The sequence below is a fragment of the Brachyistius frenatus genome, unplaced genomic scaffold, assembly GCF_029030835.1.
Source record: "Brachyistius frenatus isolate BFR_SWC_R1_liver_20210118 unplaced genomic scaffold, ASM2903083v1 Contig_3, whole genome shotgun sequence".
In the NCBI taxonomy this organism is placed as follows: Eukaryota; Metazoa; Chordata; class Actinopteri; family Embiotocidae; genus Brachyistius; species Brachyistius frenatus.
This window is the reverse complement of record NW_027210602.1, coordinates 9,563,690-9,579,455: the sequence shown is the minus strand read 5'-3', so window position 1 is coordinate 9,579,455 and position 15,766 is coordinate 9,563,690. Positions and strand designations below refer to the sequence as shown.

Below are 15,766 nucleotides of genomic sequence, written 5' to 3'. Positions count from 1 at the left end.
TTTTTGAAACACTGAGGTCATAAGTGCAAATTCCTTCGAGCCCCATGCCTCAAACTTGTGGTTGTAAAGAACATGTTCCCAGTGGATAGCTACAGTCCAGCTAGATACCAAGTTTATTTATTTAACTTAGATTCCTAATAACACAAAATTTAAATTTCAGGCTTTATGAGTGTCCTCCATACACTGAAGCACTGAGGATGTACTTCCAATGTTGCCCTCAAAAATGACGTTTTCTTTGCAGTGTAAAAAAAAAAATCCAGCATCTTTGTGCTTCATTTAATATAATTGTACACAACTTGATAAACCAAAGGATGTATGAGAACCTACAAAGAAACATAATCCTTTGAGTGAAACTCAAACATCAACTCAGCAGCAATATGTGAATTATTAGAAACGGTGGCGTTCAGCTTTTAACTCAGCACATAGAAAATAAAACCACAATGAACACACTAATGATCACTAAGTGAGAGTAGCAGTAAGCGTTGTTTGCAGCCAGTAAATGAGCTCACTTGGCAGCTTAAACACACTTCACCGCTGCTGTAATACCGTCACCTGCTGAGCGGTTGCCGTAGCAACAATCATGTAAATACCACATAGCACCGATAGCAACACGATCCATAAATCCTGCTTCAAACATGTGTCCGTCTCTCACTCACCCTCTCGCTCGCTCTCTCTCTCCTCGCTTTTTCTTTCCGTCTTTGAGTGAAATAAATCACATCCGCACTTCTGCTGTTGAAGGTAAAATCAGCACAGACCAGACGCATCAGCTGAACGCGTCAAAACTCACCTGTAAATGAGGAAACTCGAGATCCCAAAAATGATGAGCGCTAAACCGGAACCCACAGCTACAATACCCAGAACTGGCATTTGACCTGGAAACAGCAGGGAAAAACAGAAAAAAAGATTAGACACTCGGCTGTCCCTCACATGTTCAACAGATGTCCACATTCATGTCTTTGAAAATGAAGAAATAAAAATGGAAGCTGTGAAAAACACAGTTGTGACTTTCTCAAGGAGAACAGCTTCAGCAATCCGTCAAACCACAAACACCGGCAACAATTTCACACAATTACACAGCTCTTACGATCCTGGTGGATATTTAAAACCCTAATTACACCACCTCCTGTAAATCACCAGATAGGCTGATAGTCATAATTAGAGAAATATAATTTCTAACACTAATCAACACCAGAAAAGGTTTCACTTCGCCATCATTTATAAAACAGTGAACTGAAGATTTCTAACTTACTAGCAATTAAAGTCTGTGCCGAGTTCAGGTTTGGGTCAAACTGTCGAATAAAGTCAGAAAACACAGTATTTTCTAAATTTGAACATATTTCCTCTCAGTGGATTTGTTTGAACTGAAGTCACGCTGACAAAGAATGACCGTTTGTCAGGATTGTGCTCTTTTACGTGTAAATACAATAAAATAGAAATCCATAAGAGTGACGGAGGAAAATTTAAAAGAGATAATAAAATGGATATAAACTTTAGTATTTACAGAGCTGGAGTCAGGACACATTTAGTCTAGCTTTGCATAAAGGGGGAACAGCTATCATGGTTCCATCCAAACTGTTTATCGCCACGCTAGAAACTCTGAGAGGCAAAACTGAGGCACAGTCCCACCTGGGAACGATGCAGGGATGTTTTCAGTGTGATGTTTTTTGGGGTTAATTTGTTCCCCAAATGTTCTTCTTCAAAGTTCATTAATGTTCTCATTACTTTTCAAAAACATTTGTATCGTGTTTTTAAAGTACGTTATCCCAGAAAATAATAATTCTGGAAACATTAAAAAAAAATTAAAAAAATAAAAACTAGCTATTGAAAACATTTCAAGAATTTGGGATTAAAGTTCTGACAATTTTATGAAAAACATTTTAAGAATGTTTTGAGAAGGTTATCTGATTCCTATTCTGGGGTGGTGCTAATGCTAATGCTACAAAACTAACATGCTCACAGTGACATTGGCCTGATTACTGCACCAGCTGAAATATCCAGAGAGGATATTACAATTCATGCTAAAAATTAACACCAATTCACTTAAACTTTATTGAAATTAAACTGTATTAATCCCTGTACAGCTAGATTGTATGCAGCAGCTCCTCACCCAGATCAACAGATACACTTGATCGTTAAAACATGAAACGCTCTCAGCTTTGAAAGAAATCAAGGGCAACCAACTTAAAAAACTAAATGGAATTGTTGAAATATATAAAATATTATAAAAACTATAACTAAACAATGATCAAAAAGGATAAACATGTGAACCAAATGTAATGAAATTCCACACAACAGCTGACATACTAAATATGTCTTTGTCATGGTGGTGCTTTAGGAAAAGGATCATTAGAAGTCATCATTCAAGAACCATAAATGTCTGTCCAAAGTTTCAAAGGCAACCCATCAGACAGATTTCACGATATCACCGTTTTAAACGAAGTGCTGGACTGATTGGAAAACTGAGCAACACCGACACACTGCGTCACCGAGAGCGAGAACGAACAGTCTGTTCATCCGCTCAGCACCGCTGCAGCAAGTGTTGCTGTGTAGTATGCGGGCACAGTTTCTGCTCACCATACAGGCATGATGGCACGAAATCTGGCAACTTCTCCATGATGACAACACATTTCGATAATGCACCCGTTGAAGCCGCGCTCTGATGACCTCTCTGTTCTATTAATTGTACGTTTCCAATGCTTGTAATTCACTTCTTTTATTTCATTCACTTCATTTAGAAGTTGTGTAACTGTTAATATATTTTTGCAAATTCCTGAACATTCATTGTCCTCTGTGCTGAAAGCGACACTGGGGAAGTCGACATCCAAAATATTTGCAGTTGGCTTCAGACCTGGGGACAGAGTCAGATTTATTGCTCCTCCACTAATTGTCCTGTCTTCATACCAAAATAGGTTTATAATTGCAGTGGTTCCTGCTCAGTTTGTCATCTGTAACGATCTGTAAACTGTCACTGTTCATACAACAAAGACCACTTCCAGCACTTATCTTTTACTGCTTATCATTCCAGCATATAATACACTTCGCTCTTTCACTTTATTGGAGGAGTGAGTTGGGATGACATGAAAGAAAAACAAGCCGTTTATCATCGCAGCAGCAATGGAAATATCCCCTGCCCTGTAGAGAAGACAGTGATAATAGAAACAATGCATTAGTGCACTGTAATATCCAGCTGATGAGCAATCCTATCTCACCCAAGTCAAGAGAAAGAAAATGCCGTTCAGTGCGAGATCATTTTACTTTATGTCAATGTGCCTGAACTTCTATGTCATAATTGTTTTCAGGAAATCCGCGTGTCCATTGGTCAACCTCGATGTTGCTTGTTTGTTGATGACATTTCACCTGAGAGACGAGCACAATCATCTGCAGGCAGGTTTCCACCCCGGTAGAAGGGTTACGTGTTTGACTACATTCTGATGGATCAGGCAGGAGTCGCCATACCGTCGTTGCAGGAGGGGTCGTCTGTGGAGAAGACACATGGGGGGTTATCCAGCGGAGGGCCACCACTGGGCCAGTGTATCTTCTCTGTCTGGGACCAAATGATCTCTTTGTTGGTTCCATTGTAGTAGGCAACGAGCTGCAAACAGAAGACAGAAACAACTTAAAGAGGTGGATGAAAAGATACCTCAGAAATCTGTCGTTTTTTTTCACACAACAAAGAAAAACTACTTTGATGCTTATACAACGTACGTCCCAAAATGGAACAATATTCTTTTAACTAATCTAACAGATACAAAGGCTTTAATCAGAATAGTTTCCTGTATCACAATTTTTAGACTAAGTTATTTCATTACTTTCGATGCTTCTCCTTCTCTTTCCTGCTAAGTGCATGTGATGTATGCAGTGGATTTTATTATTTTCGTTCTTTTGCTAAAATGGTATTTCTCCTAAATGTGGTCTTTTTTTGAGGCACGTCTTGACATTGGAGATGTAATGAATTGGAATCAAGGCTCCACACCTTAGAAAACAACATATTAGGTCAGAGGGACCAGTGTGGCCCGACCCAACGTAGTCCCCGGTCAATTGCAACCAGGAAGTGAAGGCAACTGGGCGACAGTACGAAGGAAGTATAGCCCTAAAAATGTTCCCACTAGTCTGATTCTGTCGGATCTTTCTTCCTGTTAATGGGGGAGTTTTTCCTCCCCACTTTTGTCAAATACTTGCTCCTGTTGTAATGTTTTAACTGTTGGGTTTCTCTCTATAATATTGTGAGGTCGTGCTATGTAAAGTGGCCTCAGATGTGCGTGTTGAGATGAAGCGCAATGTGAAGACAATTTTATTGAGTTAAATTCGTGAAATGGAAAAATACAATAGGTGATTGTTAAGTTAAATAGTGACAGGACATGGGAAATTCTAGGAAAGCAACTGCGTATCATATTCACAAGGACCATTATTCTTCTGGGATGTATTTGCTTTAAAACTTAACAGTGGTTTTGCAGCTGAGAACCAGAACTGGTAAAACGGCTCAGACGTGAGGTCTTAGCTAGGAACAAGTGTATTTTGACATCATTTTAATAGTTTGGAAAATAGAGCCAGACGCATACAGTAGTTGTGGTTGCAGATTTGTATTTCATGGAAGTGTGCCCCTCTAGTGTGACAATATAGTCAAATAATTAAGTCACAATCAATGAGAAAGCATTTTTATATCTTAATATAACGAAACACATATGTTGTGATTGCACAATAAAAAATAATTTAAAGATCAAAGGCAAATTATTGACATTAATTTTGAAAATAATATTCTGGTGTTGTACATCCTGCCGTTTCTGTGTAAAAGATTTAAGTTAAACTCCCGAAGGAACTGCAGCCACACGGGCAGCGTTCAACTAACTTCCTGAATAGCTCGTCTGTGAGAGCTTTATTTTGACGGTACAGCATCTGTTGTCCTGCTGTGAAACACGACTCCTGTGTTTCCCTATAGCTGGAGTTTTTTTTATGTTTTCCACCCCTTGTCCCAACACGTTGTGTCTTCTCTGCTAAAACCTCGAAGGCCGTCACCCCCAGCTGAAGGTCATCAAAACGATGCCGAATGTAATGGGTGAAGGGGCAGAGGCCGCAAAGTCTGAAATAGCTCAAGTATTTTGGTTCTGGGGTTATGTTCACTGCACTCCACTGCCAATAAATCTCCTCCAACAATTCACTTCATCTGAAAATATGTAGTGAAAATACATAAATGACAATATTTGTACCGCGTGGCCAAAAGTTTGCAGGTACCTACACACTACACATATGTAATGCTAATCTTTTTATGGACCTTGCTTTCTGCCAGTCTCTCGCTAACTATTGCCACAAACAAAAAATAACACTATATGCCGAAGAATTAAAGGGCAAATCTGTTAATTTTACACATTAAAGTTTGGTCACTGGGAAGTTCTCCTGCCTGCGTGTAATGTTATATAAAGCTTTTTGTGTCTCCAAACACAAAGTCAGAGATAGCATCTCAAGTCCAACTGTTGGCAGTTGCATTGTGGGTAATGTATGGCGCCAGGATTTAACAAAGAAGAAGAATGTGTGGAATGAATAAACAATATCTGCTGTTTAAATGCATACATTTCTTGAATTCATCTTTGAATTATGTTTTTTAAACTATCCATGATTAATCTGCTGTTCAAGAAGTGAAATGCTGAGTTGAAGGATTTCTCTTCTGAAGACGGTTGTGTTACATTTCAGTAATTCATTGTGACCATAGCAATGTCAATTAGACTGTTCTTCATTGTAACACTTATACATCTTGAATTTTGTCATGTTGGAGTCTTTTTCCATAATTAGTAACATACGTAGTCACGAATTTGATGGATCATTGGGAAAAGAAGAAAGTTTTAACAAAGAAAACAAACAATAGTTAAAATATATACTGTATATATATTCAGCAATCCATCATAATGAATTAGCCTCTGTCATTTCAATGGATGGATATTTTTATTTAGAAAATTAAATTCAGACATTACCAACTAAACATTAAGTAGTCTGAGATTCTGAAAGCAGAAACCACTCCTGTGATGTTTTCAATCAGGCTGCTGGTTACTTGGGTCAATTGGCCATGTGAATCGACCAATTTAAAAGCCAAGGATAAATGAGACCAGGAAGTCCCGCTGACAGCCTCTGAGGACCGCTATGAAATTCTAACTGAAGTCAAATGAAGCTGACCCACTTCTCCTACCCTCAAAAAAAAAAAAAGAGCACTGGAACATTTCACAGTGTTCGCAGAGCACAATATGCACGCATATTTTCATCGGACTACAAGGGATATTTGAGGTTTTATGCATCTTATCATTAGAGAAGTCAAAATCCCAGAATATCTCACAGGTAATAATATCCACTCTCCGTACATGATGTTGAACATTTGATTTAACTGCAACTACCACAAGTAGACAATCAAAGGTTGTGGTTTTAAACTACACAGTTAATTATGGAGCAGAATTTTAAGAAAATACAGTAATTAGGGGAACATGAAGTGATTGTCAGTAATTATTCTGTTTAAGCCATTTTACACTGACTCAAAATGACTCTTGGAGGAGTTCATAAAGAATTTTCTCACTGGGATTGTTGATAACAAAGACTGTTTTGTAGGAATCACATGCAGTTTTTTTAATTTTTTTTTTATTTAAAGACCTACTGCATGCAAATTCAAAGCTTTCCAATATATATATATTTTGTTTTTATCAATACTGCTCTGCTTTAAACCTTAGTAAGAAAAACAAAAGCTTGTACTGAGCTTGTACTTTGATTAAAAGCCATGAAATCAAATAAATAATTAAACAAACATAACAATTTCAAAAATCTACTTTTTGTTTCCCCTGCTGCACTGTTCCACTGTCTACAGGGCCAGGTATTACACCTCAGCCTTTCTTGTTTTGGAGTTGTTTTTTGGTTTAATTACACAGCAAACAGTGGAGAGATCAGAAGAAAAGAGGGTACAGAGAGTTGGGAAATGACGAGGGCACAAATGCCCCCGATTGGACGCACACTAGGGAGGATGCAGTTCACGGTCAGTGTCTTAACCCCTTGATCACCACAATGGCACAAAATGGGTTTTGTAGAAAAATATGTTTATATTTCTGAAAAAGGGTGTTTAAAAAAAGTGATTGTTGATAGTGAAACTCGGGTAACTCCAGTAACAGTGTGCATACTGAAAAACCTAGCACGCAATAGCAAGAGTACCGACTAAGTTGCTTATCAGCTCAGTCCATACCCGACAAACAAACAAATCTGCTTATGAATTTATTCATCTGTGTGCCATTAGTTCATATTATTCCACTATCTATCATCACAGTCCAAACGGAGGTACGTTAGAAAATAAATACATGTGGATGTTAACACACGTTTCTCTGTGAATCAACTCATTCTGCCAAAGTTTTGTTTGACTATACACTCTGCAGTATACATAAAAACTCAGTCCAGTAAAGTGTAATTCGATTTTAAGGTCTTTAAAGCAACAAAAACATCAGCTCTTCTGCTGAAGGAGGTGCTGAGTAAAAGCTAATATTAGGGTTTGTTTTGCAGCTTTTGATGCAACAACTTCTTTTAAATATGTTCCTTCCAAATATGAAATCCTATATCACATTTCAACAGACATTTACTTTAAAAAGGAATGTTAAAGGTTTTTTTAATGCACAATGTTTGTTTGTTTTTCTCACTCCAATTACTGAAAATGATTGGCTTCTTTGTAATAAATTCGAAACTGGAACTTTCTTTTATTTGGCTACAATATAAACTGGCAGGGAGACATTGAGTCAACGTTAAAAAAAATTGTCTGATTGATTACTTCAAACTTTTGAGGTAATCTAATGTTTTTCAGTCGAGTGCCCAATCTCCTCCAATATCAGTCACAGCCTCAGTGAAACAGTAAATCCATGGCTTACCCCGTACTCTCCAGTCTCCTGATTGGTCATCGCCCACAGGTTGACATCGATATTTCTGGCGTTTTTGTCGTCTGTCGAAACAAGTCCTGTCACTCCTGAAAACACAAACAATAGCCACATTACAGGTGTGACTGTGTATTATAATTCATGGTCTTTATACAAACCAAGATTCAGTATACAAAAGAAGTTGTTTTTTTCAAATATTCAAACAATTGAAGACAACAGTTCTTTGTAGTTTTCTAAAGTAGTTGACAAATAGCAAACCACATATGCAAAGCACATCAGATAGACTCACAACTGTAACTGCTTTGTGCATCAATGAAATTTCAAATGGATTTCTATTGCAGACAATAATGTTAGTACCACATTCGTTTTTAGTATAATCACAATTTGCAGAGGAAAATTTCTGCTATATCTTTATGTTATAATTATTTGAGAAAAGCTCCATTAGGTGCTTTTACACTGAGCCTTCGTCTGATCAGAACTACTGCATATTGTAATTTGTTCACATTTTGTAGTTTTGATGATCTGTTGCTCTGCTGTATGAAGTCATTCTTACAAATAAATACACTTTGCCGACATTTACTCACCCCAGAAATTGCGGTTTTGCGTCCTCATTGTGATGTTAATGCCGTCATTCTGGGCTCCACCCTCTGCCAGTGTCTCCTGCAAGGCCATTGCGTACAGCACAAAGCCATCGTAGAAGCTGCCGGCGATGTAGTCCATCTGCAAGAAGAGAGACATCAGGTTGGCCAATCACTGACGACAGGAATTTGTTCATGACTCAGGGTTTTAAACAATGACCTTAATAATGAACTAAGATAAATATTTAAAAAGGAGGACATGCGTATCTCTCTGAACAACAGCTGTGCAATAAAACGATACGATTTCGGAGAGCACCAAATACCAACTAACACGCCAAACAAGTTTAAAAAGTGCAGACGATTGTACCTTTGTGAAACTCACACACGGCATGGGTGAAATGAAAGCGTCAATAAAAGAGGTATTAATTACTAACATAACTGTAAACATCATTCATCAGTGCTGACAATCACAACACAACAGCATACTTTTCTGCTCATAATATCCTACAGAAGAATAAAGAGGTCATGATGCTGAGCAGAACTCACGAGGACTTCAGAGTCGATAACTTACCAATGAAGGTTCCAAATGAACACCAAAATCCCTCTGGGCTCTGGCGTGGAGTTTTCTCTGAAAGTCTTTGAACTCTGGATTATCAGGAGGCCGGTAAGTTATGACGAAAACAGACTGGAGGAGGCACAGAGAGGGAAAAACATGAACACAACTGCAGCTTTAGAGATATCATGGGAAATATTTGTTAAATAAACCAATGTGTCTGAATCCCAAACTCCAGCATTTGGAAAATAACTCCTATCAACACCTCGTGAGAACACATTCTCCGTATGTTAAGAAGATGTGCTGCGTGAGGAAAATGTGGACACACCAGATACTGACTGACTTAATCCCCAACCCCTTAGCAAAAATGCATATTTAAAGCAATATGTGAATTTTTTTTTTTTTCCTCAGACTGTAAAATAAAATGTCTCAGATAAAACTGCATTTTTTTTTTTTTTAGAATGGCCTTTTATTGCGACCAGTTCTAGGCACACCTGTGCGGTAATCATGCTGCTTAATCATCTTGATGTGCCACACCTGAAAGGTGGATGGATTAACTTGGCAAACTAACACAGATTTTGACCAAAACAAATAAACCTTTAGTGTGCAAAGAAGTCTTAGCTCAAACAATTAACAAAAGTGTTGCATTTACATTTCTATATAGCACATTATTCTTGTTTTCGTTTGCTCAAAATATTGTAGCTTAGTTTTAATGGTCAATGTTAAGACCCCAGCTAATCCCAAACTACACACTGGAGTCAATTAGACTGTTAACGGTAAATTAGCTTTTAGCAATCTGACAGTCAAGGCTCATGTTCATTTCTGAACAAGTGCTGCTCTATAACCATAGTTCCAGAAATGTCAAACATTTATGATACCAGAAACAGAAAGACACCGGTACTGACTGTAAACAACAGCTTCGTTGCGTAATACCCTGCCTCGAAAAAATACAAAGTCTGTTAGCCATCGTAAAATATCCCCAAATGTCTGTGTAGATACTTAGCTTTCACTGAAATTGAACATGACTGTTAAATGAAATAAAAGCATGCATAATAATACATAATGTATAAAAACATGCATAATATGTGGTAAAATATAAAATTAGTGTGAATAAGAAATTAGCCTATATTTTAGAAAAGTAGAGCACAAAATTTACTGATGTTTAAACAAACATCAGCACAGTTGGTTGTGTTGTTTGTTTAAATCTTTGCACTATTGTTTAGTTAGTTTAATTCAATATTATTCTATTTTTATTGTATATATTGAGCATTTTTATATTAATATTTTTTTACTCTGTTATTTTTATTGCTTTACCCTGTATCTATAAATGCTGCTGTAGCAAAAAAATGTCCGCCTTGCGGGATTAATAAAGTAAGTATCTATCTATCTATCTATGTTACCGGTATCATTGTCTAGTTTCAATGCTAATCGATGCTCTCGTTGCGGTGTTAGCATGCTCCTTTCTGGAACTTTCTAGAAATGTCACCATCTTAAAACAAGACACTAATATGCATCAGTCCATCGAATGTATTTCCATTTAATTTGACAAATTCTCTGTTGATTTGTGTTAAATAACTCCACTAGAAAACGTTGGAAACCCTTTTCGGATAGTTTTTTGAGTTCAGAAGTGAGTAAATAACAGCCTCATTAGTCTGAAAGACAGAAAACAACTTTTAAATTGCATAGAATCATAAAGTTTACCAAAAAAGAGGAAACTATCTGTTTTGTGAAATGACAAAGATACTTCTGGTCCTGCAATTAAAGGCTGACTGAGTGTGTAGCAAACAGTGTTTTCACTTATTTCATATGTAGAAAATGTTGGTTATGAATTGCTGTAACATCACAAGTAGCAACATTTCATCTTTAATCAAGTGTTTGGATAGAAAATATTCAGCCAGACATTTCCGCGATATTTTACTTTCTGAGATATTTACCTCAACTGATCTTTAATTTTGTTGATATTGCAGTCACCAAGACACAATTTTGCCATTTCTATGAAATCTTTCAGCTTTGCTTTCCACTGAAAAGCTATAAATTATTTGTTATGTTACCACAGTTATTGGAGGCCCATCACAAACTTCCACAAGCAATTACTGCTGTCGAGGAAGCACGTTGCCATAATGAGCCCTGTTATGGCCTGCAGACAAATTAAGGACTTGCATAATCAGCAAAATCGGAGCCAAGATTTTGTTCTTTAGCCAAGGTTAAGAGCAGTTCATACTGAGATAAACAGATTGAGATCGCTGTGTTTAATGCTAAAGCTGATAATACCAATTAATTGTATCAACACTGCAAAGAAATTGTTAAAATTGCTTTCTTCCTGAAATAAATCTAATTCTTGTGTATAAGATTCATCAAACCAATAAAATCACTATTTTTTTTTGTTGTTGTTTGGATTAAAACTTTACTTTTGCTGTACAAAACAGAACAACTAAGAACACATTTCCAAATATGTAAAGATGAAAAAGTGAAATGCGTGAGGAATTATGTGTACATACACAACACTAAATCACCTATGTCTTACAAATGGAATGCATAATCAGACATTAATTTCCCAACTAATTCTAAGCATTTTTGGGCACACTTATGGTATGTCCATTATGGCAAAAGTTGCTATTATAAATATAGTATTACGCTACATTTATATTCCAAAAGACACTCTCCTTCAAAATGGTAAATACTTGAGTTAAGGAAATTAAGAAAGCCAGTGTGACATTTAAGGAGACGAGTGACACATCTGTGCCTACTTTCTTATTTCTCAGTGCACTAATTTGTCGGGCTAAATGGCTTCCTGTAAAAACACATCCCCTCATTCATTAATGTCATGCAAGAATTTCACTCCCTAAAGTGGTTGAAGGGGTTGGGGTTGGGGTGGGGGTGGTTCGTGTCCTCTGGGACTAGGAGACTCACTTTGCCCACCCACTGGCAAAATTGATGCAATTTCTTAAGCTTATCTCTTATGGCTGTCATTACATGAAAGCTTCATCTGCTTTTACTTTCAAGTGAAACACTTTGGGTAATATTTACTCAATTCAACAGACAAGTTAATTGAAACTCGGTTAGTACTACTTAGACTTGTGTCAGTCACAGACCACCACTTCTCATGCCAAATGGTGCTTATTTCCAATTGCAGAGCAAAGGAAACAGTGACAGTTCACATTCAATGAAAACAAAATGTAAGCATACACTGTACATGCATGTGTATGTTCTGTGTTTATTGTACCTTAAAGACCCCAATGGGATCGGCCCAGTCAGACTCAGGGTTGTGCCATGGTTTGCGATCCGTCAAGCTCTCAGCAAAAACATCCAGGTAGAAGATGGCGTAGTTTTCTGGGTCTTGGATCTCGCTTTGAAACAGTTTCATGATATTCAGGAATGTCTCCAGGGGTCCACAGATGTATACGACTGCAGAAACAACCAGAAAAAAAAAATAAAGGAATTTATCTTGAAATATTGACATATACATTTCACTGTAATAATGTCCTCCATACCGGGCTAAAACTTCACAAACACACTGCATCAGATTAGGTGATTATAGTTATAAATTCTTATGGCAGAACATGTTAGTCACCAGCTAAGATATGTCATTGGAAAGGAGGTGCCAGAGACCAGGGACTGTCCTTTGTAATTTAGGCTGTCTTTCACTTCACTTCACCTCTGTGCTTCGATTAGTCAAGTTGTAGAACTCCAGACATGCTACTCCTTTTGTCAGGACGCCACGAGGCGTCCCGGACGTTGCATCTGTTGTCATTAACTGATACATTACAGAGGAAAAAAGGATCAATTGATGGACCTGAAACTCTATATCTTTCAGATTCAGGCCATTTTCAGGCCAATATCATGTAAGTCTATAACCCCGGTATTACTAAGTCTAATTCTGAAGCTAAAAAATTTTGATTTTGTAAAACAGGTAAAAAAAAATTTTTTTTAGCATGCTTTAAATCAACATATGTTGAAAATTTGAGCACTTAAAGTTCCCATATTGAATAAATTATATTCTATTTTTTTTATTATAAAGCATAAATACTGTGAAAGTGTCAAAATGCTCAATCCAAACAACCCATATTCAACAACTGTGCCACTCGGACTTTCGTGAGTTTATGATGGCACAGTGAGTTTGTGATGTCATTAACTCACGCTCATGTCAGACTTGAACACGGCCCAGTATCCAGTTTATCTGGATGATAACAGCAAGCACTCATTCTGTTGCGGAGCTAGTTAGCTACAACACCAAAGAAAACCTGAGGTAAGCCTGGAGGTTTGCCACTCAGAAACAAGTCAGCCAATCAGAAGAGAGTCATTGATACCAATGTGCCTTAAAGAAACAGACACAAAGCAGCCTGTTTTTGGTATAGCTCCAAAGAAAAGCTTAAGATAGGAGATACAGTATACCTATATTGAAATTGTTTTAGGTATTTAATATCACAGAAATATCTTCATAAGGATATCAAGACTGCAAATAAAACATTGCAAAAGTGTAAATATGGGACCTTTAATAGTAGCCAGAGACTAGTTGAAGGATACATTTTACTTCTACAATGAGCCATCATGATTATTTACACTGAACAACTTGCAACTGCTGTATATACATTAATAAACTCCAGTAATAAGGTTGCACATACATGCAGGGCCAGTTTACATCAGGCACAAACAAGACAAACATAGACTGGGTGATTGAGACCAAGTGGATGACTGAGAGCTTGTAAACTCACTGGTCTGCAGCTTAATGGTTATCTGAAGAGGTGGGAGGAGCCACTGGCAAGTGGGTGGGATTTTAGTTTCTTTAATAGTCCCGTCTCTCCTCCTCGATTTGGTTGTAGCTCACCCAAATCACCAAATTTCCCATCAGCCAGCTTGGTGTTGATGTGTTCTACCCATTGGCTGTATAAAAGTGGACGTAGCTTCTGGGTCTGAAAAATGAGGCCAATGTGGAAGCGCATTAACCTGCAATACCACCACGTTCCACTAGATGTTGGCTCCAAAAAGCCTCCGACTCCATAGACTCCGGATCAACTAGTCCCATACAATTCGACATCAAAAAAATTTCTTCACGATTTATTTTGGTTTTGCTAACTAAAGTCTTATTGGTTTGATTGACAGGCCTGTGGTGCAGTCAGATTACGGATATCAATTGGTAGGACGTAACATTGCCGGGTTTACAATCAAATCGACTCCGATTTCACCGCTCCAAATATGGCCACTTCTGATTACTTCTGCTCTGAACTAGCAAGATGCCGCCGGCCAAAATCCGAACTCGAGGCTTCATAACGGCCGTTCACAAACTAATAGATGACGTCACTGTTGGTTGGCGCTTGGTTCTACCTCAGCTGTGACGATGTTCAATTTCAAAACATCCACAGTGAGCTGGGACGAAGTATGGGCCTAATACTGGGAATCTGACAAAAATCACCTTTAAATCTGTAACTTCTTTCATTTGTATTTTTTCTGAAAATTATGTAATTTGCATGCATCTGGTTGATTCAGATCTGCATATTTCCTGTGGCTGAGCTTGTGCTTCTATTTGATCAAATTTCTGAATGCTTCCTTGCAACCTTCGATGATCTGTGCAGGAGGGGACTTCCATTCTGACAGTACCAATAATCTCTGTTTAAACCAGGTTTGTGTGACATGTTTTCTTCAATTTCTTGTGGTTTCACAGACTAAAACGAACAACACAGCGCAACTAGTGGATAATACACTCTGACAGCTGGCGCGTATTTCAACTTTTGCTATGTCTGATTCTAATAAACATCCAGATTCAACACGATCGTCTGGAGTACATGAAGAATGTAAAAGACATCTATCGCAGATGAGCCAAGACGAAGACATTGAGAGCAATCATTGAAAGATGAGGGTGTGCTTTAGTTCAGACAACCTCATACAGTAAAAACAACCACAAAAATATGAGAAAGATGCAGAACAAAGGGCTGGATATTATAAACCTTTGAATAACAAAATAGATACGATAGTACAAGTACTTTTTTACGTTGCCTTACTGGCTTAAATGTTGACTAAACAAATAGTCTAAAACTGGCAAAACTGTTATTCAAATGAAGACACTGACACAGAAAAAAAAATTACAACTTTCATTACATGATCAAAATTTATTAACAGGAAACATTTCCGATACCAATAAAGTCCTGTCTCTCAAACATTAATGGAAAGTTAGAGACTTTAGATGTAAACTCAAGCAGCGAGATATTCCTCGTCTTGCTCAAAGACACTCTTTCCCTTCTTTGTTTGCAGTTCTGGGAATCAAATTTGATACCTTTTTTTTCAGGCTGTGACAGTGTTTCTACCCACTACCTTCACACTACCACCTACACCCTCCCGCTGTTGAGTCATGAATAAAAAAGCGTAGCATTATTTCCATTCGTAGTGTATGTCAAGGCAGCTGCTGCCAACTCGGAGGCAGTGCTCCTAGTTAGCAGACATTTCCTCATGTGTTAGACCAAAGTCGGCTGCTGCTTCGACCCCGACTCTCATCTCTTCCAACATGGTTCTCCATGCCAAGTAGTCCTGCCGTCTCCTGGAGCCCTCCCAAAATAAATGCGCTACCCAGCCGGGGGAAAATGTCCTCCTGTGTTGGAGCAGTCATTCTGTAAATGGACCTGCTAAGGTTTTACTTTACACAAAAGCACCTTAAATTGTTGGTGTTAGTTGTTCTACTTCACAGACTGCAGCAGGGTATTCAACCCTGTCCTTTCTCTGCCCCCAACACTGCATAAAATCTCCTGTCAATAGCCTGTTAT

General features: G+C 37.8%; 1 protein-coding gene across 1 annotated transcript in view; it reads right to left on the bottom strand.

Annotated features, from left to right (window-relative positions):
• Positions 1–15,766, bottom strand: part of npr2 (natriuretic peptide receptor 2) — a 64,137-nt gene that overhangs the window by 39,823 nt on the left and 8,548 nt on the right. The window contains exons 2-7 of the mRNA XM_069705820.1: positions 12,238–12,419; positions 9,033–9,146; positions 8,468–8,603; positions 7,878–7,972; positions 3,457–3,592; positions 788–872 (exon numbers count right to left, since the gene is read on the bottom strand). Of these exons, the coding sequence (XP_069561921.1) occupies positions 788–872; positions 3,457–3,592; positions 7,878–7,972; positions 8,468–8,603; positions 9,033–9,146; positions 12,238–12,419 (748 nt within the window). The remainder of the gene's footprint in view (positions 1–787; positions 873–3,456; positions 3,593–7,877; positions 7,973–8,467; positions 8,604–9,032; positions 9,147–12,237; positions 12,420–15,766) is intronic.